This window comes from Pristiophorus japonicus, chromosome 6, assembly GCF_044704955.1.
Source record: "Pristiophorus japonicus isolate sPriJap1 chromosome 6, sPriJap1.hap1, whole genome shotgun sequence".
Classification (NCBI taxonomy): Eukaryota; Metazoa; Chordata; class Chondrichthyes; family Pristiophoridae; genus Pristiophorus; species Pristiophorus japonicus.
In genome coordinates, this window is record NC_091982.1 from 71,275,260 (window position 1) to 71,302,525 (window position 27,266).

At 46.9% G+C, this 27,266-nt stretch overlaps 1 protein-coding gene across 1 annotated transcript in view; it reads right to left on the minus strand.

Moving 5' to 3' along the window:
* The window catches only part of LOC139266126 (proline-rich protein 36-like), a 70,018-nt gene extending 47,793 nt beyond the window's left edge, over positions 1-22,225 (minus strand). The window contains exons 1-2 of the mRNA XM_070883973.1: positions 21,949-22,225; positions 15,137-15,141 (exon numbers count right to left, since the gene is read on the minus strand). Coding sequence (XP_070740074.1) covers positions 15,137-15,141; positions 21,949-22,225 — 282 coding nt within the window. The remainder of the gene's footprint in view (positions 1-15,136; positions 15,142-21,948) is intronic.
* Between the last annotated feature and the right edge of the window lie 5,041 nt (positions 22,226-27,266).

The window sequence follows — 27,266 nt, forward strand, 5'->3', positions numbered from 1 at the left end:
GATAGAGGCACCAGCATTAGCATCCTCGATCAGGCCAACATCCCCAGCATTGAAGCACTGACCACACTCGATCAGCTCCGCTGGGCAGGCCTCATTGTCTGCAGGCCCAACACAAGAACTCCTTCACGGCAAACGAGCCAAAGGTGGGCAGAGGAAACTTTACAAGGACACCCTCAAAGCCTCCCTGAAAAAGTGCAACATCCCCACTGATACCTGGGAGTCCCTGGCCAAAGACTGCCCTAAGTGGAGGAAGTGCATCTGGGAGGGCGCCGAGCACCTCGAGTCTCATCGCATAGAGCATGCAGAAATCAAGCGCAGGCAGCGGAAGGAGCATGTGGCAAACCAGTCCCACCCACCCTTTCCCTCAACCACTGTCTGTCCCACCTGTGACAGAGACTGTAATTCCCGTATTGGACTGTTCAGCCACCTAAGGACTCATTTTTAAAGTGGAAGCAAGTCTTCCTCGATCCCGAGGGGCCGTCTATGATGATGATGATCCCTGTGACAGCGAGTTCCACATTCTCACCCCTCTCTGGATACACATTCTCCATCCCACACTCATCTTTCTGTCCTCGGCCTCCTACACTGCTCTAATGAGGCTCAACGCAAGCTTGAGGTACAGCACCTCATCTTTCTATTCAGCACTTGGCAGTCGACTGACCATAAAGTTTAGTACATTTAGATCTTAACCACCCATCCCATGTTCTCAGACAGCAGTTGGGCGGGAGGGCGGCTGCACCAGAGCCACTTGGTGCGGAGTCGTCTTGGGCTGGTGTCTGGAGTGGAGAGCCCAGTTGGGCCTGGTCTGCACCCTTGGAGTCTCCCCACCTTTCTCCGCCACATTCCCAAGCAGCGGGAACCTTCTCTTTGCCGGATTTTCCCGTGCCTCCCTCCCGCTCTACTATTCTGATGGAGCCATTTACACCTCTTCCAGACCCATCTTTTGTTTCTTTATTTGTCCCATTACTGCCCCATTTTGCCTCGCACCACCATCCCTTGTCATCGAATCTCTCTTGCCCTCCACTCCATCATAGCTCTCTCTCTCTTTGCTCTCCACCGCCTCCCACCTCCCTGCCACATTTTCTCTGGCTCTGTAATGACTTAAAAACTGTAAGTCTGCAATATCTCCCAGTTCTGTTGAAAGGTCACCAACCTGAAATGCTAACTCTGTTCCTCTCACCATAGATGCTACCTGACCCGGAGTATTTCCTGCAAATCCCCATGGAGGATAGACGCACCAACGTTAGTGTCCTGGATCAGGCCAACATCCCCAGCATTGAAGCACTGACCATCACACTTGACCAGCTCCGTTGGGCAGGCCACATTGTCTGCATGCCAGACATAAGACTCCCAAAGCAAGCGCTCTACTCGGAACTCCTACATGGCAGGCGAGCCCCAGATGGGCAGAGGAAATGTTTCAAGGATACCCTCAAAGTCTCCTTGATAACATCCCCACCGACACCTGAGAGTTCCTGGCCAAAGACCGCCCTAAGTGGAGGAAGAACATCTGGGAGGGCATCGCCGAGATAATGCAGAAAGCAAGCACAGGCAGCGGAAGGTGCATGCAGCAAACCCGTCCCACCCAACCTTTCCTTCAACCACTGCCTGTCCCACCTGTGACAGAGACCGTGGTTCCCCTATTGGACTGTACAGTCACCTGAGAACTCACTTTTAGAGTGGAAGCAAGTCTTCCTCGATTTCGAGGGACTGTCTATGATGATGTTGATGGAGTATTTCTAGCATTTTGTTTCAAATCTCACCCATGCTGTGCAGGCGGTTATGACCACCCATTCTTAGTTTACGCCCCTTGCCTGCAGATCCGTCACAGCGGGCGGGTGGGAGGGACGCGGTGGAGGATGAGACTGGAAAAAATATATTTCCCATAGACAAGTGATCATGAGAATAACGAGCGGGCTACACAGGAGTCCCAGGAAGAAACTCTTCCACCATCTTCCTCTGCCACAAACCCTTCAAATATCACCCTCTGGTCCATTTGATTCCTCACAGCCTCACACCAGCTCAGAGGGAAACAGAGGGATGCTTTACAGCGCACCAGGGAGCCAGAAAGATAAGAGGTGGGTGAGCTTCCTGGGGAAGGATCTGGATATCCCTGCAGCAAGACTGCTACCTGGCGTCATGGGACTCAAATCTCATGGGTCCTCACTTAAAAAAAATGTGTTCATGAGATATGGGCATCGCTGGCAAGGACAGCACTTATAGAAAAATTATGACACAAAAGGCCATTTGGCCCATCGTGTCTGTGCCGGGCGAAAAAGAGCTACCCGGCCTAATCCCACCTTTCAGAACGAGGTCCGTAGCTCTGAAGATTACGGTTCTTTAAGTTAACATCCAAGTACTTTTTAAATACAATGAGTGTTTCTGCCTCTACCACCTTTTCAGGCAGTGAGTTCCAGACTGCCACCACCCTCTGGGTGAAGAAATGTTTCCTCATCTCCCCTCTAAACCTATCAACTACTTTCAATCTATGCCCCCTGGTTATTGACCCCTCTGCTAAGGGAAATAGATCCTTCCTATCCATTCTATCCAGGGCTCTCAATTTTATACACCTCAATTAAATTTCCCCTCAGTCTCCTCTGTTCCAAGGAAAACAACCCCAGCATCTCCAAACTTTCCTTGTAGCTAATGTTTTCCAGACCTGGCAACATCCTCGTAAATCTCCTCTGCACCCTTTCTAGTGCAATCACATCCTTCCTGTACTGTGGTGACCGCGAAGTACTCTAGCTGCGGCCTAACTAGTGTTGTATACAGGAGGTGCAACGAGACCTGGGTATCATGGTACATCAGTCACTGAAAGTTGGCATGTAGGTACAGCAGGTGGTGAAGGAGGCAAATGGCATGTTGGCCCCCACAGCCAGGGGACTCGAGCACAGGAGCAGGGAGGCCCCACTGCAGCTGCACAGGGCCTTGGCGAGGCCACACCCCGAATACTGTGCACAGCCTTGGTCCCCCAATCTGAGGAAGGACACTCTTACCATTGAGGGAGTGCAGCGAAGGCTCACCAGACGGACTCCCGGGATGGCAGGACTGACACATACAGTTCTAGCATAACTTCCTTGCTTTTGTATTCTATGCCTCTGCTAAGAAAGAAAGTCCGTATACATTTTTAACTTATCGACCTGTCCTGCTACCTTTAACGATCTGTAGACATAAACTCCAAGGTCCTTCTGTTCCTCCACACTTCAGTATCCTCCCACTTATTAGAAACATAGAAAATAGGAGCAGTAGTCGACCATTCGGCCCTTCGAGCCTGCACCGCCATTCAATATGATCATGGCTGATCCTCTATCTCAACACCATATTCCCACTTTCTCCCCATACCCCTTGATGCCTTTTATGTCTAGAAATCTATCTATCTCCCTCTTAAATATATTCAGTGACTTGGCCTCCACAGCATTCTGTGGTAGAGAATTCCACAGGTTCACCACCCTCTGAGTGGAAAAATTTCTCCTCATCTTGGTCCTAAATTTCCTACCCCATATCCCGAGACTGTGACCCCTTGTTCTACACTTCCCAGCCAGGGGAAACATCCTCCCCGCATCCAGTCTGTCCAACCCAGTCAGAATTTTATACGTTTCAATGAGATCCCCTCTCATTCTTCTAAACTCTAGTGAATATAGGCCTAGTCGACCCAATCTCTCCTCATAAGACAGTCCTGCCATCCCAGGAATCAGTCTGGTGAACCTTCGCTGCACTCCCTCTATGGCAAGTATATCCTTTCTTAGGTAAGGAGACCAAACCTGCACACAATACTCCAGGCACGATCTCACCAAGGCCCTGTACAACTGTAGTAAGACAACCCTGCTCCTGTACTCAAATCCTCTTGCAATGAAGGACATAATACCATTTGCCTTCCTAACTGCTTGCTGCACCTCCAGGTTTGCTTTCAATAACTGGTGTACAAGGACACCCAGGTCCTCTGTACATCGACACTTCCCAAGCCATCACCATTTTAAATAATACTTTGTCCTTATGTTTTTCCTACCAAAGTGGATAACTTCACATTTATCCACGTTATGCTGCATCTGCCATGTGTTTGCCCACTCATTCAACCTATCTAAATCGCCTTGCAGCGTCTTTGCATCCTCCTCACAACTCACAATCCCACCTAGTTTTGTGTCGTCAGCAAACTTGGAAATATTACATTTGGTTCCCTCATCCAAATCATTTATAGATATTGTGAATAGCTGGGGCCCAAGCACTGATCCCTGTGATACCCCACTAGTCACTGCCCGCCACCCCAAAAAAGACCTGTTTATTCCTACTCTCTATTTCTTGTCAGTTAACCAATTTTCAATCCATGCCAATACATTATCCCCAATCCTATGTGCTTTAATTTTGCACAATAACCTCTTATGTGGGACTTTATCAAAGGCCCTCTGAAAACCCAAATACACTACATCCACTGGTTCTCCCATAACTATTCTGTCAGTTACATCCTCAAAAAACTCCAGTAGTTATTGTCCATCCCGAATTGTTGGCCTTGAGAAGGTGGTGGTGAGCCGCCTTCTTGATCCGCTGCAGTCCGTGTGGTGAAGGTGTTCCCACAGTAGCAGTTTGGTACAACTGAGTGTCTTGCTAGGACATTTCAGAGCAGCAGTTAAGAGTCAACCACATTGCTGTGGATCTGGAGTCACATATAGGCCAGACCGGGTAAGGGCGGCAGATTTCCTTCCCTAAAGGGCATTAGTGAACCAGATGGGCTTTTAAACTTGCTTTGGAGGCAGTACAGAAAAAATTCACTTGGTTGATACTGAAGATGAGGGGGTTGACTTATGAGGGAAGGTTGAGGAGGTTGGGCCTCTACTCACTGGAATTCAGAAGAATGAGGTGATCTTATCAAAATGTGTAAGATTATGAGGGGACTTGACAAGATGGATGCAGAGAGGATGTTTACAGTGATGGGGGAGACTAGAACTAGGGGGCATAATCTTAGAATAAGGCCTACTGGTGCTCCTATTTCTTATGTTCTTAAGACAATCTGGTAGTTACATGATCACTGATGCTAGCTTTTTATTCCATATTTATTTAATTAACTGAATTTAAATATCACTAGTGCAATGGTGGGGTTTGAAATCATGTCTCCAGATCATTAGTTCAAGCCTCTGGATTATTATCCAGTAACAAAACCACTATGCTACCGTATCCCCTAAAAGAAAGGATGTTTGAGCAATGTCACACCGACCACTGCGGGCTCAGAGGTTAGCCTCCGAGGATGCAAGCCAACTGACAGAGGGCCTTTCCTCATTGCAAGCACTGATAGAGCGTGCAGCAACTTGACTGAAGCATTCCCCAGTGGTCCAATTGATGCTGACTCCTCCTGCACAGCACAGGCTGCTGCCCTGAAAGGCAGTCGGGAGCAGGATAGACACGAAACCTGGTGTACCAGCTTTCAGTTGAGAGGGAGGCGGGGAACCTGGGAACAGGCTGCTGGCCCTCGGGGCGATCAGGATCTGATAGCTGCCGTGAGACCAGACACCCCGCTGATAAAGAAAGAGGAAGAAAGACTTGCATTTATGTAGCATCAATCAGATTCCCAAAGCGCTTTACAGCCAATGAAGTCACTGTTGTAATGCAGGAAATGCAGCAGCCAATTTGCACACAGCAAGCTTTACACATTTCTTTTATAACAGTTCCCGTGAAATGTGACCCATTATCACTAGAAAGCTTAGCGGGAATTCCGAAGCGTGGTACGATTTCTTTTAACAAAAATTTAGCAACAGTAGTGGCATCGGCCTTTTTACATGGAAAGGCTTCAATCCATCTAGAGAACACATCTACAATAACTAATACATGCTTAAATCCCATACACATAGGTAATTTAATAAAATCCATTTGTAAATGTACAAAAGGCCCCAATGGATTTGGGTGGGAGGCAGATTCTACTTTTTCCGTCTTACCTGGATTCATTGTTTGACAGGTAACACAATTTTCACAGATTTGTTTTGCAATTGCCGAAATACCTGGTGCATACCAAGTTGCCAAAATATAATCTGCCATCCCCCCTTTGCCTGTATGTGTGAATGTACGAACACATCGGGCAATCCATGGAAGTAAGGATTTGGGCACCACCACGCGGTCGTCGTGGTGAACCCATATTCCTTCTGGATTTTTATAACATTGATCCTTCGTCCAGGTCAACACCTCCTCTGTACTGGCCTGTGTCTGAAAGGCCAGCACATCATTAATAGTGGGTGGCGGATCTGAGCAATTATTTTTCCTTTGTGGAAACAATGACACCTGCATCCCCCCTTTTGACAGAGCTGCTGACTTAGCTGCATTATCAGCTCTGCCGTTTCCAAGTGCTACCTTATCCAACTGGCCTGTATGTGCTTGGCATTTGATAATGGCAAGTTTTAAGGGGCATTGAATGGCTCGCAGAAGATTTTCTACTTGTTCTGCATTCTTGATAGTGGTTCGTGAAGAAGTCAGGTACCCACGAATTTTCCAAATTTGTCCATAGTCATGTGATACTCCAAAAGCATATCTGGAGTCAGTGTAGTTATTAAGTGTTTGTCCTTCAGCCAGAATACAGGCTCGAGTTAATGCAAATATTTTAGCTTGTTGTGCTGAAAAGGAATCTGGAAGAGAGGCTGTTTCGTCAACATTAAACTAGGTTACAATTGCATAAGCCACTTTAGGTTGGCCCCTATCATTTCGTAAGGCTGATCCGTCAACATAGTACACTAGATTAGGGTTACACATTGGTACATCTGTCAAATCGATATGTGGTTTAGTTACTAATTCGGTTCCCATTTCGCATGAATGGGGTTTGCCGTCTTCTTCCGTGGGGAGTAGAGTGGCTGGATTTAAGGTAGTACATCTTTTAATGATAAGGTTCGGATTTGATAACAGTTCAACTTCATATTTAGTGGTTCTTGCAGAAGTTAGGTGTTGAGTGGCACATTTAGTAAGTAAAATCTCGACAGAGTGTGGGATATACAAAATAGTTTGATGATTTAGAGTTATTGTCTGAGCCTGTTGTACAGTGTAATAAGCTGCTGCCAAAGAAGGAAGACATCCTGGTAGTCCGCGTGTCACTGGATCTAGCTGGGTACTAAAATACGCTATTGGTCACTGCCTGACTCCATGTAACTGAGTCAAAACAGATTGCGCAAAACCCGACTTGTGATGGACAAATAAGTTAAATGGCTTAGTGTAATCCGGTAATCCCAAGGCTGGTGCTGAAGTGAGGGACTGTTTAAGATTCTGGAAAGCATTCTGGGATACTTCATTCCAAATCAACTTCTCTGGTAGTGAGGGCATGGACATGTCCAACAATGGTCTAACGATCTCGGAATAATTCATAATTCATTGCCTACAATATCCTGACATGCCGAGGAAATGTTTCATTTCTCTCTTGGTTATTGGGAGTGGAGCAGAGCAGATTGCTTTTACTTGGTCTTGTGTCAATTGTCTCGTATCTCTGACCAATTCGTGTCCTAGATACCGAACCCTTTCTGAGACAAATTGTAACTTTGCCTTTGACACTTTGTGTCCTTTCGAGGCTAAGGCTTTTAATAGCTCAAGAGAATCTGTTTCGCAGGCTAATTTGGAGGGTGAGGTGAGCAGTAAATCATCAACATACTGTACAAGTGTAGAACCTGCTGGTAAAATTACAACTTCCAGATCCTTCTTTAAACATTGTGAAAATATAGTAGGACTTTCGGTAAATCCCTGTGGGAGTCTTGTCCACGTATATTGGCATCCTGTATACGTGAAGGATAACAGGAAATGGGACTCTGGGAGAATGGGTTTTGAGAAAAATGCTGAACACAGATCAATCACCGTATAATACGTTGAGTTTGCCGGAATACTGGTAAGTATAGTCGCAGGATTGGGCACCACTGGATAAGTTGGAAATACACATTCATTCACAGCTCATAGGTCTTGGACAAACCTCCATTTGTCACTATTGGGCTTCTGAACTCGAAAAATTGGTGTGTTACAAGGACTTTTAGTTGGAACTATTATTCCCTGAGCCAACAGAGATATAATAACTGGCTCGATACCTTGTTCTGCAGCTAGAGACAAGGGGTATTAGGGTTTCTTAGGAAGTGGTACTGTCAAATTGATCACTACCTTATATGGTTGTTCGGTATGCATCTTTCCTACTTTATTAGAGTGTGTAGACCATAGTTGCTCTGGGACTTTAGCAAGAAGTTCTTCTGTTTCTTGTTGCAATGGAAAGCTAGTGACTGAAAGTATCTTTTCTTCTAAGATAGCATCGAAATATATTTTCCTGTTCAACTTGACAGAATAGCCTTCCCTTCCTTCATGTTGCCCCAGAGTTCCATTAAGTGTGTGCCATTTCTCTTGTCCTGGAGATCCTTGCATTCTCTTAACCATTCGTCCTAAATCCTGGGGTTTATATGTGTCTGCAACCGCAAGGGTGCAGTGTGGAACGCTATCTTTAACCCTAAACAAGGTCTGATCGTGGAAGGATAGTTCAACCCCTGCCGCTATTCCTTCAGGTCCAATAGAAATTTGTTCGATCATCAATCGATATTTACGGTGCAGGAATGGTTGATAAAAGATTTGTGTTGTAGCGTCTGACCCAGTTTTGTCATAATACGCTGAACAGTAACGTTTCGTGCCAATTTCCCAAGTTTTGAGATTTGAGGTAGTCTGTGATTAACCTTGTCACACATCAATATGAACCAACCAAATAGGATAGGATTTTGCTTAGTGTAGGGCCCAAACTTTTCCAGGCATACAATATGGGTGTTGTGGCTTGAAGTAATGGGTATGCACCACATTTATCTATGGGGACTCGAACTTCCATACCGGTTGGAGAACAGAGGATAGTGGCATTCATTTTGCATAATAGGTCACCTCCACACAGATTTACTGGAATTTCATTAGAAAGTAGGAATGAATGACTATCTTCATAATCTTCTAATTGTACATTAATAGGGTTGGAGAAAAACATTTGATGAGTGTGTCCAGATAGTCCAGTCACTGAGGTTTGATCAGTGGAAGTGGGAATTCCCTGTGTATCTTCCCTCGAAAGGTCCGAATAGGTGGCATTAGTATCCACTAGGAATGGAATATCCTTTCCTTGTATTCATATTTTTACTTCAGGTTCTCCTATGGCAATTAATGAAACGATGGGTAGCTGTTTACTTGTAGCGCTTGGATCTGGGATGGGGCGTCATTGGTCATTATACGGATAATCTGATCGTTGACCGAATTGCTTTTGATTCTGTGGTCGAAATGGATTTTGAACATGGAAATTAGTCTGAGGTCTAGCATGTACCTGGATTTGGGTCGCGTACGGGTTGGATCCTGGAGGGGGAGGAGGTGCTCTATTACCTGCCTGTTGAGTCCAATCATAATTTGGTTGTTGCTGTTTTGACGGGCAATTTTTAGCCCAGTGTCCAATCTGACCATAATTGTAACAGGTGCTATATTGTCCTCGCCCTACACCTACTCCCCCTCTTCCCCTAAAATTTCTTCCTCTGCCTCGTCCTCTTCCTCTACCCTGTGGAGGGCAGTAGGAAGGTGTCGCTGGGGCGGGTGTTGTTGGAGCTGCTTGTTCCATAAACATGGTGACCTTGCTTTTAGATTCTCTATTTCAATCTTGTATGTCTTTTAACATAGATACAACCTTGGATAGCGTTTACTGTCGCCATCCGAGATAAACTAATTTAAAGGGATCTGTAAAGTCCTGTCCCCTCAGTACAGATTCACACGAGGCATGTAGTGAAGTCAAGGTCACTCTGGACCTGCACCTTTATTTCACAGCTCTGGAATGCTGCACTTGCCTGAGACCTGTCCTTATATACCTGTCTCTTGCAAGTGCACCCCCGGTGGTAAGGTATGCTGGTGGTTACAGGTCATATCTTATTACAATCATGTATAGCATGTTAGGATACAGTTATATATAATAATGTGAGATACATGACATCACCCTCCCCCAAGGTCTTATTGTCTTTATAGGTTTAGTCTCTCAGGTGGTCTACGCTCTCGCGTGGAGCGTCTGAGTTGTGGTTCAGTTGTTTGCCTTGGTGTCTGTTTTTCTTTGAGTGTGGTTGCTGGTATCTCGCCTGGGCTGTCTGTTTCGATTGGTGTGATTGTTGTTGACTCGCCTGGGCTGTCTGTTGGGATTGCCCTTTCCTCAGGTTGTTCCCTCTGTCTGTCCACCAGGTGTGGTCCGAGTTCCACATTGTAGTCTGCCTCTGGTTCCGCAGTGTTGTTGGTAAATCTGCTTTTGACTTGGTCTACATGCCTCCGGCAGGTTTTGCCATTGTCCATTTGTACTACCAGTAGCCTGTTTCCTTCCTTGCCTGTTACTGTCCCTGCAAGCCATTTGGGACCCCTGCCATAGTTTAGTACAAACACTTCGTCCCCTATCTCATTCCATCACCCCCTCGAATTTCTGTCATGGTACTCAGTCAGTTTACGGCGCTTTGCCTCAATGTATTCATGCATGTCTTGGAGGATTAATGAGAGCCTTGTTTTTAAAGTCCTTTTCATCAACAGTTGCACGGGAGGGGATCCCAGTCAATGAGTGCGGACGAGATCTGTATGCCAGCAGCAGTCGCGACAGGCGACCCTGCAGTGTGGGACCTTGGATTTTAAGCATGCCTTGTTTAATGATTTGCACTGCTCTCTCCACCCGGCCGTTTGAGGCCGGCTTTAACGGTGCCGTCTTGACGTGATTTATGCCGTGGTCAATTATAAAGTCTTGGAATTCTGCGCTGGTGAAGCACGGACCATTGTCACTGACCAATATGTTAGGGATTCCGTGCGTTGCAAACATGGTTGAGAGGCTCTCCACAGTGGTGGAGGTTGTGCTCGAGTTTAAAATGGTGCATTCGATCCACTATGAAAATGCATCTACAACTACGAGGAACATTTTGCCCATGAATGGGCCCACATAGTCTACGCGCACCCGCGACCATGGTTTGGTAGGCCAGGGCCAGGGGCTCAGTGGCGCCTCCCTGGGGCATTGCTGAGTTGGGCACAAATGGTGCACCTTCGGACGCAGAGCTCTAAGTCCCCGTCAATACCAGGCCACCAGACGTGGGATCTGGCTATGACCTTCATGAGAACGATCCCCGTGTGCTCGCGGTGGCGCTCCCGGACAAATGCCTCTCTGCCTCGCAGAGGCATGACTACTCGGCTGCCCCACATCAGGCAGTCTGCTTGTAGTGATAGCTCATGCATTCGCCTGTGACAGGGTTTTAATTCCTCGGGGCAGGCATCGCGAGCCTCTACCCAGCCACCGGTTAGGACACATCTTTTTACTAAGGATAACGTGGGGTCGCTGGCTGTCCAGGCTCTGATTTGGTGAGCCGTCATGGGCGAACCTGTGGACTCAAAGGCATTGATTGCCATGACTATCTCACAGTCCTGTTCGTCAGACCCTTCCGTGGTCGCCAGGGGTAGCCTGCTGAGCATGTCGGCACAGTTGTCTGTGTCTGGTCTGTGCCTTATGGTATAGTCGTAGGACGCCAGCATGAGTGCCCACCGTTGAATTCGCGCTGAGACGATGGCGTTTATTGCCTTGCTCTCGTATAGGAGGGACGTGAGGGGCTTGTGGTCGGTTTCTAACGCGAACTTGGCCCCGAAAAGGTATTGGTGCATCTTTTTGACACCGTACACGCACGCGAGCGCCTCCTTCTCTACCATTCCGTACCCGCGCTCCGCCCGCGAACGTGACCTGGAGGCATAAGCTATGGGTTGTAATTTGCCCGCACTATTGACATGTTGTAAAACGCACCCGACCCCATACGTTGACGCATCGCATGTGAGAACTAGCTTTTTACCTGGGTCAAAGAAAGTCAAAACACTGTTGGAACACAGAAGGTTGCGTGCCTTATTGAAGGCGCGTTCCTGGGTGTCCCCCCAAAACCAATCGCACCCCTTCCTGAGTAGCACGTGGAGAGGCTCCAGCAGCATGCTTAAGTTCTGCATAAAGTTCCCAAAGTAATTGAGTAGGCCAAGAACGGCGCGCAGTTCTGAGACATTCCGAGGCCTTTGCACCTTTATTTCACAGCTCTGGAATGCTGCGCTTGCCTGAGACCTGTCCTTATATACCTGTCTCTTGCAAGTGCACCCCTGGTGGTAAGGTATGCTGGTGGTTACAGGTCATATCTTATTACAGTCATGTATAGCATGTTAGGATAGAGTTATATATAATATTGTGAGATACATGACAGGATCTCGAAGTCCATTTACAACGGCGCTAATCATGGGAGATTCTAATTTTTCTATTTTCATGCCTGAACATTGGTTCATGATCTCTCGTACTCTTTAAACATAATCCTCAACATGCTCCTCCTTTCCTTGTGTGGTTTCCATAATTTTGGACCAATTCATTTTCCTTGGGAACACTTGGTGCAAGGCCTCCCAACATCTCCCCCAGAACCTCTCTTCTGGCTTCGTGCCGGGATTTGCATTGGGAGCCTCTCGATGGGTTTTAAAATCTTTGAATTTTGTCTCAAATTCGGCAAATTTAGTGTCCTTTAACCATGCTTTCAGCAAAATTTGACCATCTAATATACTGGGTTCATGGCACAAGACGATCACTTTCAATTGGTCTATAGCCTTTTCAATACTGGTTTTAGGATCTGCCAACCCTTCCACAATTGTTCTTAACTCATTTGGTGACCATGGTCGATAAATAGGAATTGGAGCTCCATCAGGAGTTGGATTGGGGGAAAGTCTTAATGGGAATGCAGTGGTCGTAGTTGGTGGGGACGACTCTGGGGCACTGGATCTTTGTTCACGAGTATGACTTTGCGTACTCCCTGCAGGGCCGTCATGATATTGATCGCCTTGTAACATTAATGATTTAGACGAGGGGATTAAATGTAGTATCTCCAAATTTGTGGATGACACTAAGTTGGGTGGCAGTGTGAGCTGTGAGGAGGATGCTATGAGGCTGCAGAGTGACTTGGATAGGTTAGGTGAGTGGGCAAATGCATGGCAGATGAAGTATAATGTGGATAAATGTGAGGTTATCCACTTTGGTGGTAAAAACAGAGAGACAGACTATTATCTGAATGGTGACGGATTAGGAAAAGGGGAGGTGCAACGAGATCTGGGTGTCATGGTACATCAGTCATTGAAGGTTGGCATGCAGGTACAGCAGGCGGTTGAGAAAGCAAATGGCATGTTGGCCTTCATAGCGAGGGGATTTGAGTACAGGGGCAGGGAGGTGTTACTACAGTTGTACAGGGCCTTGGTGAGGCCACACCTGGAGTATTGTGTACAGTTTTGGTCTCTTAACTTGAGGAAGGACATTCTTTCTATTGAGGGAGTGCAGCGAAGGTTCACCAGACTGATTCCTGGGATGGCGAGACTGACATATCAAGAAAGACTGGATCAACTGGTCTTGTATTCACTGGAGTTCAGAAGAATGAGAGGGGACCTCATAGAAACGTTTAAAATTCTGACGGGTTTAGACAGGTTAGATGCAGGAAGAATGTTCCCAATGTTGGGGAAGTCCAGAACCAGGGGTCACAGCCTAAGGATAAGGGGTAAGCCATTTAGGACCGAGATGAGGAGAAACTTCTTCACCCAGAGAGTGGTGAACCTGTGTTATTCTCTACCACAGAAAGTTGTTGAAGCCAATTCACTAAATATATTCAAAAAGGAGTTAGATGTAGTCCTTACTATTAGGGGATCAAGGGGTATGGCGAGAATGCAGGAATGGGGTACTGAAGTTGCATGTTCAGCCATGAACTCATTGAATGTCGATGCAGACTCGAAGGGCCGAATGGCCTACTCCTGCATCTATTTTCTATGTTTCTATGTTTCTATGTTTCTATCTACTCCTCCTGCAGCCGCACCTGCATTGTTGGGAGTGACGGGCACCCTTCCCGCCGCACCATTTTGAGAAGCATTCGGGAGCCCGTCTCCCTGTGTTCCGGCCTGAGGATCGCCTCCTCCCTGTTGGCCTGGAGCATCGGCTTGGGGTTCAACATATGGCGATGGTCAACGGCCGTAGGGAGTCCAATTCTTGTCCCAATCCTCACCCTCATCTTTTTCCCAACCCTTAGGGGCATTTGACGGGTGTGCCTTTGTTTCTTTAGCAACCATAATAAATGGATTTTTACCATGTCTAGGTCGATTCACCTGCTCTATTCGTTCATCCACCTGCTTTCTCCCTTTAGTACACTGCTTGCTAACCCTTAGGCTCTTTTCATGTCGTTCCTCAGCTTCCCTTTTCCAATCTCCAAACGCCGACCAATTTACTTTCTTTTTTCCTCTTCTGCCTGGGTCTCTGTCTATAAGGCACTCCTCTAGACATGTTATTCTTTCTAAATTAAATGAACCATCGGGTGGAAATGACCTGTTTCCATCCTTAGTCCATTTTCCCCATTTTTAGGTGGTCAATTGAAGACTGACCACAATTCTGGAGGATAAAATAGGCTGGTGTGCCCTTTGGTGGTGTTTTACTTGCTCCAGCACTTATTCTGGATGATTAAGATTTTTCACAGTTTCTGATCTCACAATCCTTTCGGCCAACCGAGTTCTCTATGCCCACTTCTCCTAGCCGTCACGTGGCCTGAAAAGGCTCTTAATTCAGGCTCAGTCTGGGTGTGTGAGATATGTTGACATGAACCAACCATAGTTGATCAATCAGTTACTGTTTCTTTTCTCAATCAATCCTTGTTTTTCCGAATCACAATTTTCCCTCGTGACTCTTCCCGTTTCTCTAATTGCAATGTCGCACAAAAGTACTGAACACAAGAGTATAACAAGGACAACTAGGACAATTAACATCCACATGGGTATACAAATCATAGCCTTAAACTCTATCTAAACAAATAGTCAATTCTCAGTCTGCGATGTATGCCACTACAGACCGAGTCCTTAACTTACCTTAATAAAATTCCCTTTATGATCCTATCACACAAGGACCTTGTCCCTTCTAAGGCAGGCCTATCACACAAGGAACTTTCCTTTAGGGACTTGTATCATCCTATCACACAAGGATCATCGATCGATAGCGCTCTTCTTACCTTTTACCAATGAAAATATCCCCGGACTGTTTCAAGATCGGATATTTTCAGGATCAGATCCCTCTGCCTACAAGCTGAAAAGGAAATCATTACAAAAATAACTTTAGATCTTAAATTTCGAGTCTTGTAGATCACAGTACCTCCACTGTGGACAACAGATTACATATGCGGTTCAACAGTAAAGAGACCCCTTGTGAGCAAAAGACTCACCTTATTCTGACCAGTTAAGCCCTTCACTGAAGAGGCACTATGCCAGCATCTGTTCACTCACAGAGTAGAGAGTAAGCGATCTCGGTGGAACCTCCAAGAAATAACTGTCGAAATCTCGACTCTCAATCAGACTCTGACCCAATCAGCTCCGGTAGATGTTCCTTTACGAAGTTTTACTTGCAGCAAGGGAGAGTCCCGTTTAGTCAAAGGCTAAGCAGAGACTTCCTCTGTGGTACAGATTCACAATATCTTTATACAGTAGAACAAACAAGTTATGGTTCCATCATGTGTATCGGTTCTGCCCTTGCGGTCAGCGAAAACAGATAAAGTATTCTCCAATCAGTTAATTATTACCACATCCTTGTTTGAGTCTTTACATATCTTTACAACCTTTATCTAATCCTTCTAAGGTTTGGCATAGCAACAGACTATTGATAGTACAGGGGAGTACAATGGGTGGTACTTATTTCAACAGGAAATTTCTTTCTGTTATCTCGTGGTTAAGCCTCCGGCTGGATGGGTTTGTTCAAGGTTCCCTCACTCATACAGATGGCTCCTGCTTTTCTCAGATAATCAACTATCAGCAATTTCAGTCAAGGTTAGCATGTTTATGCAGAAACAGACTGTTTGCTGTAGAAGCTTCCAGGAGGATCGGGACTCCATTTTGTTTTATTGCAAAAGGTACATGTAACAGTATATACAACTTTAAAAGTACATTTCCACAGGATACAGCTGCCAGATTGGGCCTGCGGCAGGTGGTGAGAGAACCAACAGGAGGGAAAAACCTACTACCTTGTCCTCACCAATCTACTGGTCACAGATGTATCTGTCCATGACAGCATTGGTAGCAGTGACCAGCGCACAGTCATTGTGGAAACAAAGTCCCATCTTCAGACTGAGGACATCCTCCATCGTGTTGTGTGGCACTACCACCATGCTAATTGCGATCGGTTCAGAACAGATCCAGCAGTTCAAAACTGGGCATCCAGGAGGCGCTGTGAGACATCAGCAGCAGTAAAATTGTATTCCACCACAATCTAATCTCCTGGCCCGGCAAATCCCCCACTCTACCATTACCATCAAGCCAGGGGACAAACCTTGGTCCAGTGAGGAGTGTAGAAGAGCATGCCAGGAGCAGCATCAGGTGTACCTAAAAATGAGGTGCCAACCTGGGGAAGCTGCAACCCAGGACTACATGCATGCTAAGCAGCAGAAACAGCATGTTATAGACAAGGCTAAGTGATGCCACAATCAATGGATCAGATTAAAGCTCTATAGTCCTGCCACATCCAATCATGAATGGTGGTGGACCATTAAACAACTATGGGAGGAGGAGACTCAATGAACATCCCCATCCTCAATGATGGCGGAGCCTAGTACTCAGTGCAAAAGACAAAGCTGAAGTGTTTACAACCATCTTCAGCCAGAAGTGGCGAGTGGATGATCCATATTGGCCTCCTCCTGAGGTCCCACTATCACAGAAGCTAGGCTTCACTCCACATGATGTCAAGAAATGGCTGAGCGCACTGGATACAGCAAAGGATATAGGCCCTGACAACATCCCGGCTGTTGTGCTGAAGACTTGTGCTCCAGAACTAGCTGCATCTCTAGCCAAGCTGTTCCAGTACAGCTACAACACTGGCATCTATCCGACATTGTGGAAAACTGCCCAGGTATGTCGTGTCCACAAAAAGCAGGACAAATCCAATCTGGCTAATTACCTCAATCATCAGCAAAGTGATTGAAGGTGTCATCAACAGTGCTATCAAGCGGCACTTACTCATCAATAACCTGCTCACCGATGCCTAGTTTTGGTTCTGCCAGACTACTCAGCTCCAGACCTCATTACAGCCTTGGTCTAAACATGGACAAAAGAGCTGAATTCCAGAGATGAGGTGAGAGTGACTGCCCTCAACATCAAGGCAACACTTGGCATCAAGGAGCCCTAGTGAAACTGAAGTCAATGGGAATCGGGGAAAACTCTCCAGTGGCTGGAGTCATACCTAACACAAAGGCTGGAGGCCAATCATCACAGTCCTAGGGCATCGCTGCAGGAGTTCCTCAGGTCAGTGTCCTAGGCCCAACCATCTTCAGCTGTTTAATCAATCACCTTCTCTCCATCATAAGGTCAGAAGTGGGGATGTTCGCTGATGACTGCACAGTGTTCAGTGCCAGTTGCAACTCCTCAGATAATGGAGCAGTCCATGCCCGCATGCAGCAAGACCTGGACAACATTCAGGCTTGGGCTGATAAGTGGCAAGTAACATTCGCGCCACACAAGTGCCAGGCAATGACTATCTCCAACGAGCGAGTGTCTTACGATTTCCCCTTGATATTCAACAGCATTACCATCGCTGAATCCCCCACAATCAACATCCTGGGGGTCACCATTGACCAGAAACTTAACTGGACCAGCCACATAAATACTATGGCAACAAGAGCAGGTCAGAGGCTGGGTATTCTGTGGCGAGTGTTTCACCTCCTGACTCCCCAAAGCCTTTCCACCATCTACAAGGCACAAGTCAGGAGTGTGATGGAATAATCTCCATTTGCCTAGATGAGTGCAGCTCCAACAACACTCAAGAAGCTCGACACCATCCAGGACAAAGCAGCCCACTTGATTGGCACCCCATCCACCACCTTCAACATTCACTCCCTCCACCACCGGCGCACCTTGGCTGCAGTGTGTACCACCTACAAGATGCACGGCAGCAACTCGCCAAGGCTTCTTCAGCAATACCTCCCAAACCAGTGACCTCTACCACCTAGAAGGACTAGGGCAGCAGGCGCATGGGAACACCATCATCTCCAAGTTCCCCTCTAAGCCTCACACCATCCTGACTTGGAAATATATCTCCGTTCCTTCGTCGCTGGGTCAAAATCCTGGAACGCCCTCCCTAACAGCACTGTGGGAGCACCTTCACCACGCCGACTACAGCGGTTCAAGAAGGTGGCCCACCATGACTGTTATGTATTGTCCAGGTACATTAAATGTATAAGTACAATGGTGCGCCACAGAGGGCGCTGTGGTGGGAGACCTGAAAGTACCTGCAAGACAGAGTATAAAAGGCTGCCCACCACACCTGAGAGGCACTCTGGAGTTACACAATAAAGGACTAAGGTCACAGCAGTTACTACAACACCAGACCGTGTGGAGTCAGTGATTTGAGTGCTACATAAATCACTACCACCTTCTCAAAGGCAATTAGAGATGGGAAATAAATACTATCCTTGCCAGTGACACCCACATCCCAGGAACAAATTTATTTTTGAAATTGCCGTGGTGTTCTTGCCTTGGTTTCAATGACGAGTTTCAGGAAACCCAAGAAACGCATGGATGCGTAGTTAAATTTGAAACTGGTTTGAAATTTCACCAAAATTGAGTGTCTACCATATTTAAATTGCTAACTCACCTCTCCCAAAGGTATTACACACGACCAGCCCAATGCGCCCAAGTAAAAGGCGGAAGTCAGCATGTTGGAGCCGGTTTCTCGACATGCTTACATTTTGCTTCACGTTATAATTCCCGTTAACTCTGTTTCTCTCTCCACAGATGGTGCCTGACCTGCTGAGTATTTCCAGCATTTTTGTTTTTGTTTCAGTTTTCCAGCATCCGCAGTATTTTGTTTTTGATCACTTGTGCGTAGTTCACATACCGTGGCCCAGTTACATGGTTACTATGGTGTTTAATCAACCTGTATCCTTTTCAGGGAAGCGATATCACATTAACCACTATTTTTTTATGTTATACTTTGTAACACCAGCAACACAGCAATTACTGGCACCAAAACACTCATCATCATAGGCAGTCCCTCGGAATCGAGGAGGACTTGCTTCCACTCCCAGAGTGAGTTCTTTGATGGCTGAACAGTCCGATACGAGAGCCACAGACCCTGTTACAGGTGGGACAGACATTAGTCAAGGGAAGGGGTCGGTGGGGCTGGATTGCCGCACGCTCCTTCCGCTGCCTGCGCTTGGCCTCTTCATGCTCTTTGCGTTGAGACTCAAAGAGCTCAACGCCCTCCCGGATGGACTTACTCCACATTGGGCAGTCTTCGGCCAGGGTCTCCCAGGTGTCAGTGGTGATGTCACACTTTACCAGGGAGGCTTTGAGGGTGTCCTTATAACGTTTCCGCTGTCCTCCTTTGGCTCGTTTACCATGAAGGAGCTCCGCATAAAGCATTTGCTTAGGGAGTCTCGTATCTGGCATGCGTACTATGTGGCCTGTCCAGCGAAGCTGATCGCGTGTGGTCAGTGCTTCAATACTGGGGATGTTAGCCTGGGCGAGAACACTGATGTTGGTGCGTCTGTCCTCCCAGGGGATTTGCAGGATCTTGCGGAGACATCGTAGGTGATATATCTCCAGCGACTTGAGGTGCCTTCTATACATCGTCCATGCCTTAGACCCATACAGGAGGCGGGTATTACTACAGCCCTGTAGACCATGAGTTTGGTGGTAGATTTGAGGGCCTGGTCTTCAAACACTCTTTTCCTCAGACAGCCGAAGGCTGCACTGGCGCACTAGAGGCGATGATGAATCTCCACATCAATGTCTGCTTTTGTTGATAAGAGGCTCCCAAGGTATGGGAAATGGTCCACATTGTCCAGGGCCGCGCCGTAGATCTTGAGGACTGGAGGGCAGTGCTGTGCGGTGAGGACAGGCTGATGGAGGACCTTTGTTTTACGGATGTTAAGCGTAAGGCCCATGCTTTCATATGCCTCAATGAATACATTGACTATATCTTGGAGTTCAGCCTCTGAATGTGCACAGGCGCAGGCATCGTCCGCATACTGCAGCTCAACGACAGAGGTTGGGGTGATCTTGGACCTGGCCTGGAGGCGGCGTAGGTTAAACAGCTTCCCACTGGTTCTGTAGTTTAGTTCCACTCCAGCGGGGAGCTTGTTGATTGTGAGGCGGAGCATGGCGGCGAGGAAGATTGAGAAGAGGGTTGGAGCGATAACGCAGCTCTGTTTGACCCCGGTCCGGACGTGGATTGTGTCTGTAATGGGTCCGTTGGTAAGGATCACAGCCTGCATGTCGTCGTGAAGCAGGTAAAGGATGTTGACAAACTTTTGGGGACATCCGAAACGGAGGAGGACGCTCCATAGACCCTCATGGTTGACAGTGTCAAAGGCCTTTGTAAGATTGAAAAAAGCCATGTATAAGGGCTGGCGCTGCTCCCTGTATTTTCCTGCGACTGGCGAGCTGCAAAGATCATGTCTGTTGTGCCCCATAGAGGATGAGATCCGCATTGTGATTCCGGGAGGAGCTTCTCGGTCACAGGAAGAAGATGATTGAGGAGAATTCGAGTGACAACTCTCCCAGTGGCTGATGGGGAGATTCCCCTGTAGTTGCCGCAGTCGGACTTGTCCCCCTTTTTAAAAATGGTCACAATCACTGCATCTCTGAGATCTCCCAGCATGCTCTCCTCCCTCCAGATGAGAGAGATGAGGTCATGTATCCGCGCCAACAGCGCCTCTCCGCCATATTTTAGTGCCTCAGCAGGGATTCCATCCGCACCTGTAGTCTTGTTATTCTTAAGCTGTTTTATGGCTTTGCCAACCTCGTGCAATGTTGGAGTTTCACTGAGTTGATTACGAGTCGCATGCTGCGGGATGGAATCGAGAACGGTCGAGTCAAAGGCAGAATCTCGATTGAGGAGATCTTCAAAGTGCTCCTTCCATCGGGCCCTGACAGCCTCGGTATCCTTGATGAGTGTTTCCCCGTTCTTGTCCAGGAGTGGGGTGGGGCCTTGGGAGTTTGGACCGTAGGTGGCCTTGACTGCAGTGAAGAATGCTCGCATATCGGGGCTGTTGGCCAGTTGTTGTATCTCCTGTGCTTTCTCCATCCACCACCTGTTCTTTAGGTCCCGAGTTTTTTGTTGGACCTGAGCCTTGAGCTGTCTGTGATATTGTTTTGCAGCTCCCGAGTTGGGCTGTTGCTTGAGGCTCAGAAATGCTTTGCACTTGCAATCTATTAGTTCTTCGATCTCCTGATCATTTTCATCAAACCAGTCCTGGTATTTTCCGGTTGAGTGACCAAGTGTCTCATCGCAAGCACTGGTTATAGAGCCTGGAGGGCAGAGCAAGCGCTATGGGGATTCAGCATCTCAGCGTCATCAAGGCACACCAGATTGGCTGTGAGGCACTGACTGTGAAGGGCTTTCTTAGCTGGGTCTCTAAGTGCTCCGGCTTTAACTTTTTTGTGGAATTGCTTCTGCTGTCTCCTCTGCTTTGGGGTAATGTTAATGTTGATGATGGATCGGATTAGGCGGTGGTCTGTCCAGCAGTCATCAGCTCCTGTCATAGCACGGTTGATGCGCACATCCTTGCGATCCCTGGTTCGGACGATGACATAGTCAAGCAAGTGCCAGTGTTTGGAGCGAGGGTGTTGCCTTGTATTTGTCCCTCTGGCGGAACAGGGTGTTGGTGATGAGGAGCTCATGTTCTAGACATTTTGTCAAGAGTAGGGTACCACTGGAGTTGGCTTTCCCTACCCACTCTCTGCCAATCACGCCTCCCCAGAGGGCTGTGTCTTTGCCGACCCTGGCATTAAAATCACCCAGGAGGATCAATTTGTCGCCCGTGGGGACACGGGACAAGGATGTCTCGAGGTTGGAATAAAAACCCTCTTTAGCCTCATCCATTGCATCGAGTGTAGGGGCGAACACTCTGATGACTGTGGCACATTGGTTCCGAGATAGGGTGATACGAAGAGTCATGAGACGTTCGTTAACTCTACAGGGGGAGTCTTTGAGGCGGTTGACCAGCTCATTCTTGACGGCAAAGCCGACTCCATGAAGGCAACGTTCTGCCTCCGGTTTCCCTTTCCAGAAGAAGGTGTAACTTCCACCATGTTCCTTCAACTGGCCTTCCCCTGCCCGCTGGGTCTCGCTTAGGGCAGCGATGTCAATGTCAAAACGTCTGAGTTCCTGAGCAACTGTGGCAGTGCGGCGTTCTGGCCTGTTGCTGTTGGGATTGTCCATGAGGGTCCTGATGTTCCAGGTCCCGAACTTCATACTGACGGAGCCTGTGTGTGAGTTCTTTTAACGTGGGGTGGCCACTGCACACCGGCAACCACACGGGCTTAGCTGAACAAGGTCTTGGTCCAGTGGCAAGGGGGAGACCAGGCACAGCTCGATAAGCCTAATTGCCTACGGCGAAGTGTTGGCAGCAAGCTCGGCACCGGGTAGCGCCATTGATGGTAGATGGCCCGAGGCTAGGTTGGGGGGCAGGCATTAGGAAAATGACTTCCAAAGTTATTTTAAAAGTTAAAAGTTAATAAAGATTCCCAATTTATTTCAAGAGTTTCTAAGGGTTGTTAAAAAGTTTTTAAAAGTTTCTAAGAGTTGTTAAAAGTCTAAGATGTAGATTAATAATAGATATTTAATAGTATTTCGATTGAGAGTCTAAAATATAAGTTTTAAAAGTTCTCCCAGATTGTTAAATAAGTTTAAAAGTTGGTTAAAAGTTTAAAAATTAATTAAAAGTTGGCTGGGAGTATATGACGACGTCACGCCTCGGTCCCCTCATCCGACCCAGCGCTGGCCTCGGAGTCCCCCCGGCGACCGAGCGCCGGCCTCGGAGTCCCCCCAGCCAGCTCCACGTCCTTGGGTCCCCGTGGCAGGTTGTCCGGAGTCCCTTCGGCCGGTTAGAGTCCTTTCGGCCCGGGATAGAAGCGGTCGGTACGGGTCCCTTCGGCCAGGGACAGAAGCCGCTGAGCGCACTCTCACGATGACCAAAACACTGAAGGCAATCAAAGGTTGTGTAAACTGAACTCGAACTTGTCTGGGTGAGAGTCCATAGCATTATATATCCAGCAGTATTAGAATTTTTAAACTAACACAAATAAATTGAAACCATCTTAGCTTGGGAACCTCAGGGGGACGTATGGAATCATCAAAATTTCAGCACAGGGGAAGGCCATTCCACTCATCACACCTATGCCATATTAAGCTTGCAAGGATCACCTTGCCTCAATGAGGGCCTCTAAGTCAGACGACTGTGGTTTCAATGCCACCCTTCCATTCTAGTCCATAATCTAGGCTGACACTCTAGTGCAGTACTGAGGGAACAGTACATTATCGGAGGCCCGTCTTTCAGATCAGGCAACAACAACCTGCCTTTATATAACGCATTTAACATAAGAAAACCTCCAAGGCATTTCGCTGGAGAATAATTCGACATTGACACTGAGCCAAAGAAGGAGACAAAGAAGGGGTTATGAGGAGCGGGCGGGGAAGTGGAGCTGAGTCCATGATCAGATCAGCCTGATTTTATTGAATAGCGGAGCAGGCTCGAGGGGCCAAATGGCCTACTCCTGCTCCTATTTCTTATGTTCTTATTAGGAGGGGTGACTAAAAGCTTGGTCAAAGGGGTATTACATTACATAGTATTATAACAAAAAAAACATAGAATAATAATCATGGGGGATTTCAACTACCCGATATTGGACAGAAGAGGTAGATAAATTGGAGTTCCTACCATGTGTACAGGACTCCTTTCTAACCCAATATGTAAAAAGCCCAACAAGGGAGGATTCGCTATTGGATCTAGTAATGTGGAATGAGCCAGAGCAGATAAGGGAAGTAAAAGATGGGGAACATCTAGGCAATAGTGACCATAATATTTTTAAGATGATAATTGCAAAAGACATAAATATGATAAAAACTAGGGTAATAGATTGGAGAAAAGCTGATTTTGAGGGGTTGAGAATAGAAGTTGGGAAAATAAAATGGGCAACAATATTGGCAAACAACACTGTAGAACAGCAATTAAAACATTTAAAACAGAATGCAGAAACAATATATTCCGCTAAGAGGAAAGAACAAACTAAACACTAATGAGACTCCATGGATGAATAAAGCCATAAGGGAACAGTTGAGGGTAAGGAAAGAGGCATTCATTAAATACATAGACAGCAGGGGAGAGCGTGATAAGGGAGAAGATGAGATGAGGAGAGATGTCAAAAAAGCAATTAGGAAGAGTAACTATGGCCCCAAGTTTCGGCCCGCGCCGAAAACGGCGCACCTCAGAGCTGGACGCCTAAAAGTGCGCTAGAAAAAAACTTCGATATTCTCCGGCTCCTCGGAGCTCGATCTCAGCTTGGCGCAGCGCGCTCTTCACAGCGGGGGGCAGAGCCAAACACTCGCGCCGATTCTGTAAGTAGTGGGGGGCGGGTCCAATTTAAATGAGCCAACGCGGTGCCGGCAACCCTGCGCGTGCGCGTTGGAGTGTGCGCGCATGTGCAGTGTCAAACAAACATTGGCACTCGGCCATTTTTAAAAGGACTCGGCTGCCGTCGAGCCACTGACGCCACCCCTTAAGCGTGGCCAAATGGCCTCAACCCCCTTGAAAAGCTGCGTGCGTCTGGTGTTGATCCTTCGGCTGCCGGCCAACCACTGACGCCGCTCCTATCCCATGGCCGAATGGTCTCAGCCCCCTTGAAAAGCTGCATGCGTCCGGTTATGATCCTTCGGCTGCCGGCCAGCCACTGACGCTGCTCCTATCCCATGGCCGAATGGCCTCAACCCCCTTGAAAAGCTGCGTACCTCCGGTGTTGATCCTTCGGCTGCCGGACAGCCACTGACAGAATGAAGGCCTGCCTGCAGCACAGCAGCTCAGCTCGAAGGCTGCTTGCTGCCGCTGTTGGGGCTGCCGTCGAGACACTGACGCCCACACCCCTCTGCCTGTCTCCAACATGAAAGGCCTGCCTGAAGCACAGCAACTCAAAGGCTGCTGATGTTTCACACAGGTAGGAACATGGTTTATTTAATCTTTTCTTTGCTTATAAATTTTTATTCAGGTTGGATTTATTTGTATAATATTTGTATAAGTATATCTAAGGATTGATTGTAGAATTTAATGACTTCCCTTCCCCCCCCACTCCCACCTCGTTCCCTACGCCTAATTTGTAACCTACGCCTGATTTTCTAAAGTGTAGACAAGGTTTTTTCGAGCGTACAAAAATCTTCACTTACTCCATTCTAAGTTAGTTTGGAGTAAGTTTTCACTGCCGAAACTTTGAAAACAGGTGTAAGTGGCCGGACATGCCCCCTTTTGAAAAAAAAATTCTGTTCCAAAGTGAAACTGTTCGAACTGACTAGAACTGGAGCAAACTAAATGCCAAGAATTTGAATGTCTAAGATACTCCGTTCTACACCAGTTGCTCCAAAAAATCAGGAGCAACTGAGGCCGAAACTTGGGCCCTATGAAACTAAATTATCAAGGAACAAAAAAACAAAATATTTTACAGACACATAAATAAAAAAGGAAGGTTAGGATGGGAGTGGGGCCATTAAGAGAGAGACAGGATAATACCACAGGTAACAAAAGAACATAAGAAATAGGAGCAGGAGTAGGCCTTACTGCCTCTTGAGCCTGCTCCACCATTTAATAACAGCATGGCTGTTCAAACCCAGTGAACCTTCTCTGAACTGCCTCCAAAGCAAGTATATCCTTTCGTAAATATGGAAACCAAAACTGCACGCAGCATTCCAGGTGTGGCCTCACCAATACCCTGTATAGCTGTAGCAAGACTTCCCTGCTTTTATACTCCATCCCCTTTGCAATAAAGGCCAAGATTCCACTGGCCTTCCTGATCACTTGCTGTACCTGCATACTATCCTTTTGTGTTTCATGCACAAGGACCGCAGGTCCCGCTGTACTGCGGCACTTTGCAATCTGTCTCCATTTAAATAATAACTTGCTCTTTAATTTTTTTTCTGCCAAAGTGCATGACCTCACACTTTCCAACATTATACACCATCTGCCACATTTTTGCCCACTCACTTAGCCTGTCTATGTCCTTTTGCAGATGTTTTGTGTTCTCATCACACATTGCTTTTCCTCCCATCTTTGTATCGTCAGCAAACTTGGCTCTGTTACACTCAGTCCCTTCTTCCAAGTCGTTAATATAGATTGTAAATAGTTGGGGTCCCAGCACTGATCCCTGCGGCACCCCACTTGTTACTGATTGCCAACCCGAGAATGAACCATTCATCCCGACTCTCTGTTTTCTGTTAGTTAGCCAATCCTCTATCCATGCTAATATATTACCCCAACCCCGTAAACTTTTATCTTGTGCAGTAACCTTTTACGTGGCACCTTGTCAAATGCCTTCTGGAAGTCCAAATACACCACATCCACTGGTTTCCCCTTTATCCACCCTGTTCATTACATCCTCAAAGAAATCCAGCAAATTTATCAAACATGACTTCACCTTCATAATCCATGCTTACTCTGCCTGACCGAATTATGCTTTTCCAAATGTCCTGCTACTACTTCTTTAATAATGGACTCCAACATTTTCCCAACTACAGATGTTTGGCTAACTGGTCTATAGTTTCCTGCTTTTTGTCTGCCTCCTTTTTTAAATAGGGGCGTTACATTTGCAGTTTTCCAATCGGCTGGCACCTCCCCAGAATCCAGGGCATTTTGGTAAATTACAACCAATGCATCCACAATCCCTGCCGCTACTTCTCTTAAGACCCTAGGAGGCTAGCCATCAGGCCCAGGGGATTTATCCACCTTTAGTCCCATTATCTTACTGAGTACCACCTTCTTAGTGATTGTGATTGTGTTAAGTTCCTCCTCCCCCTATAGCCCCTTAACTATCCACTGTTGGGATATTGTTAGTGTCCTCTACCGTAAAGACTGATACAAACTATTTGTTCAGAGTTGCTGCCAGCTTCATGTTCCCCATTACTAAGTCCCCAGTCTCGTCCTCTAACGGACCAATATTTACTTTAGCCACCCTTTTCCTTTTTATGTACCTACAGAAACGCTTGCTATCTGTTTTTATACTTTGTGCTAGTTTAGTTTCATAGTCTATCTTCCCTTTCTTAATAATTTTTTTAGTCATTCTTTGCTGGCTTTTAAAAGCTTCCCAATCTTCTGTCCTCCCACTAATTTTGGCCACTTTGTATGCCCTTGTTTTTAATTGGATACCATCCTTTATTTCTTTAGTTAGCTACGGATGGCTATCTTTTCATACACACTTTCCTCCTCACTGGAATATATTTTTCTTCAGAGTTGAGAAATATCTTCTTAAATATATGC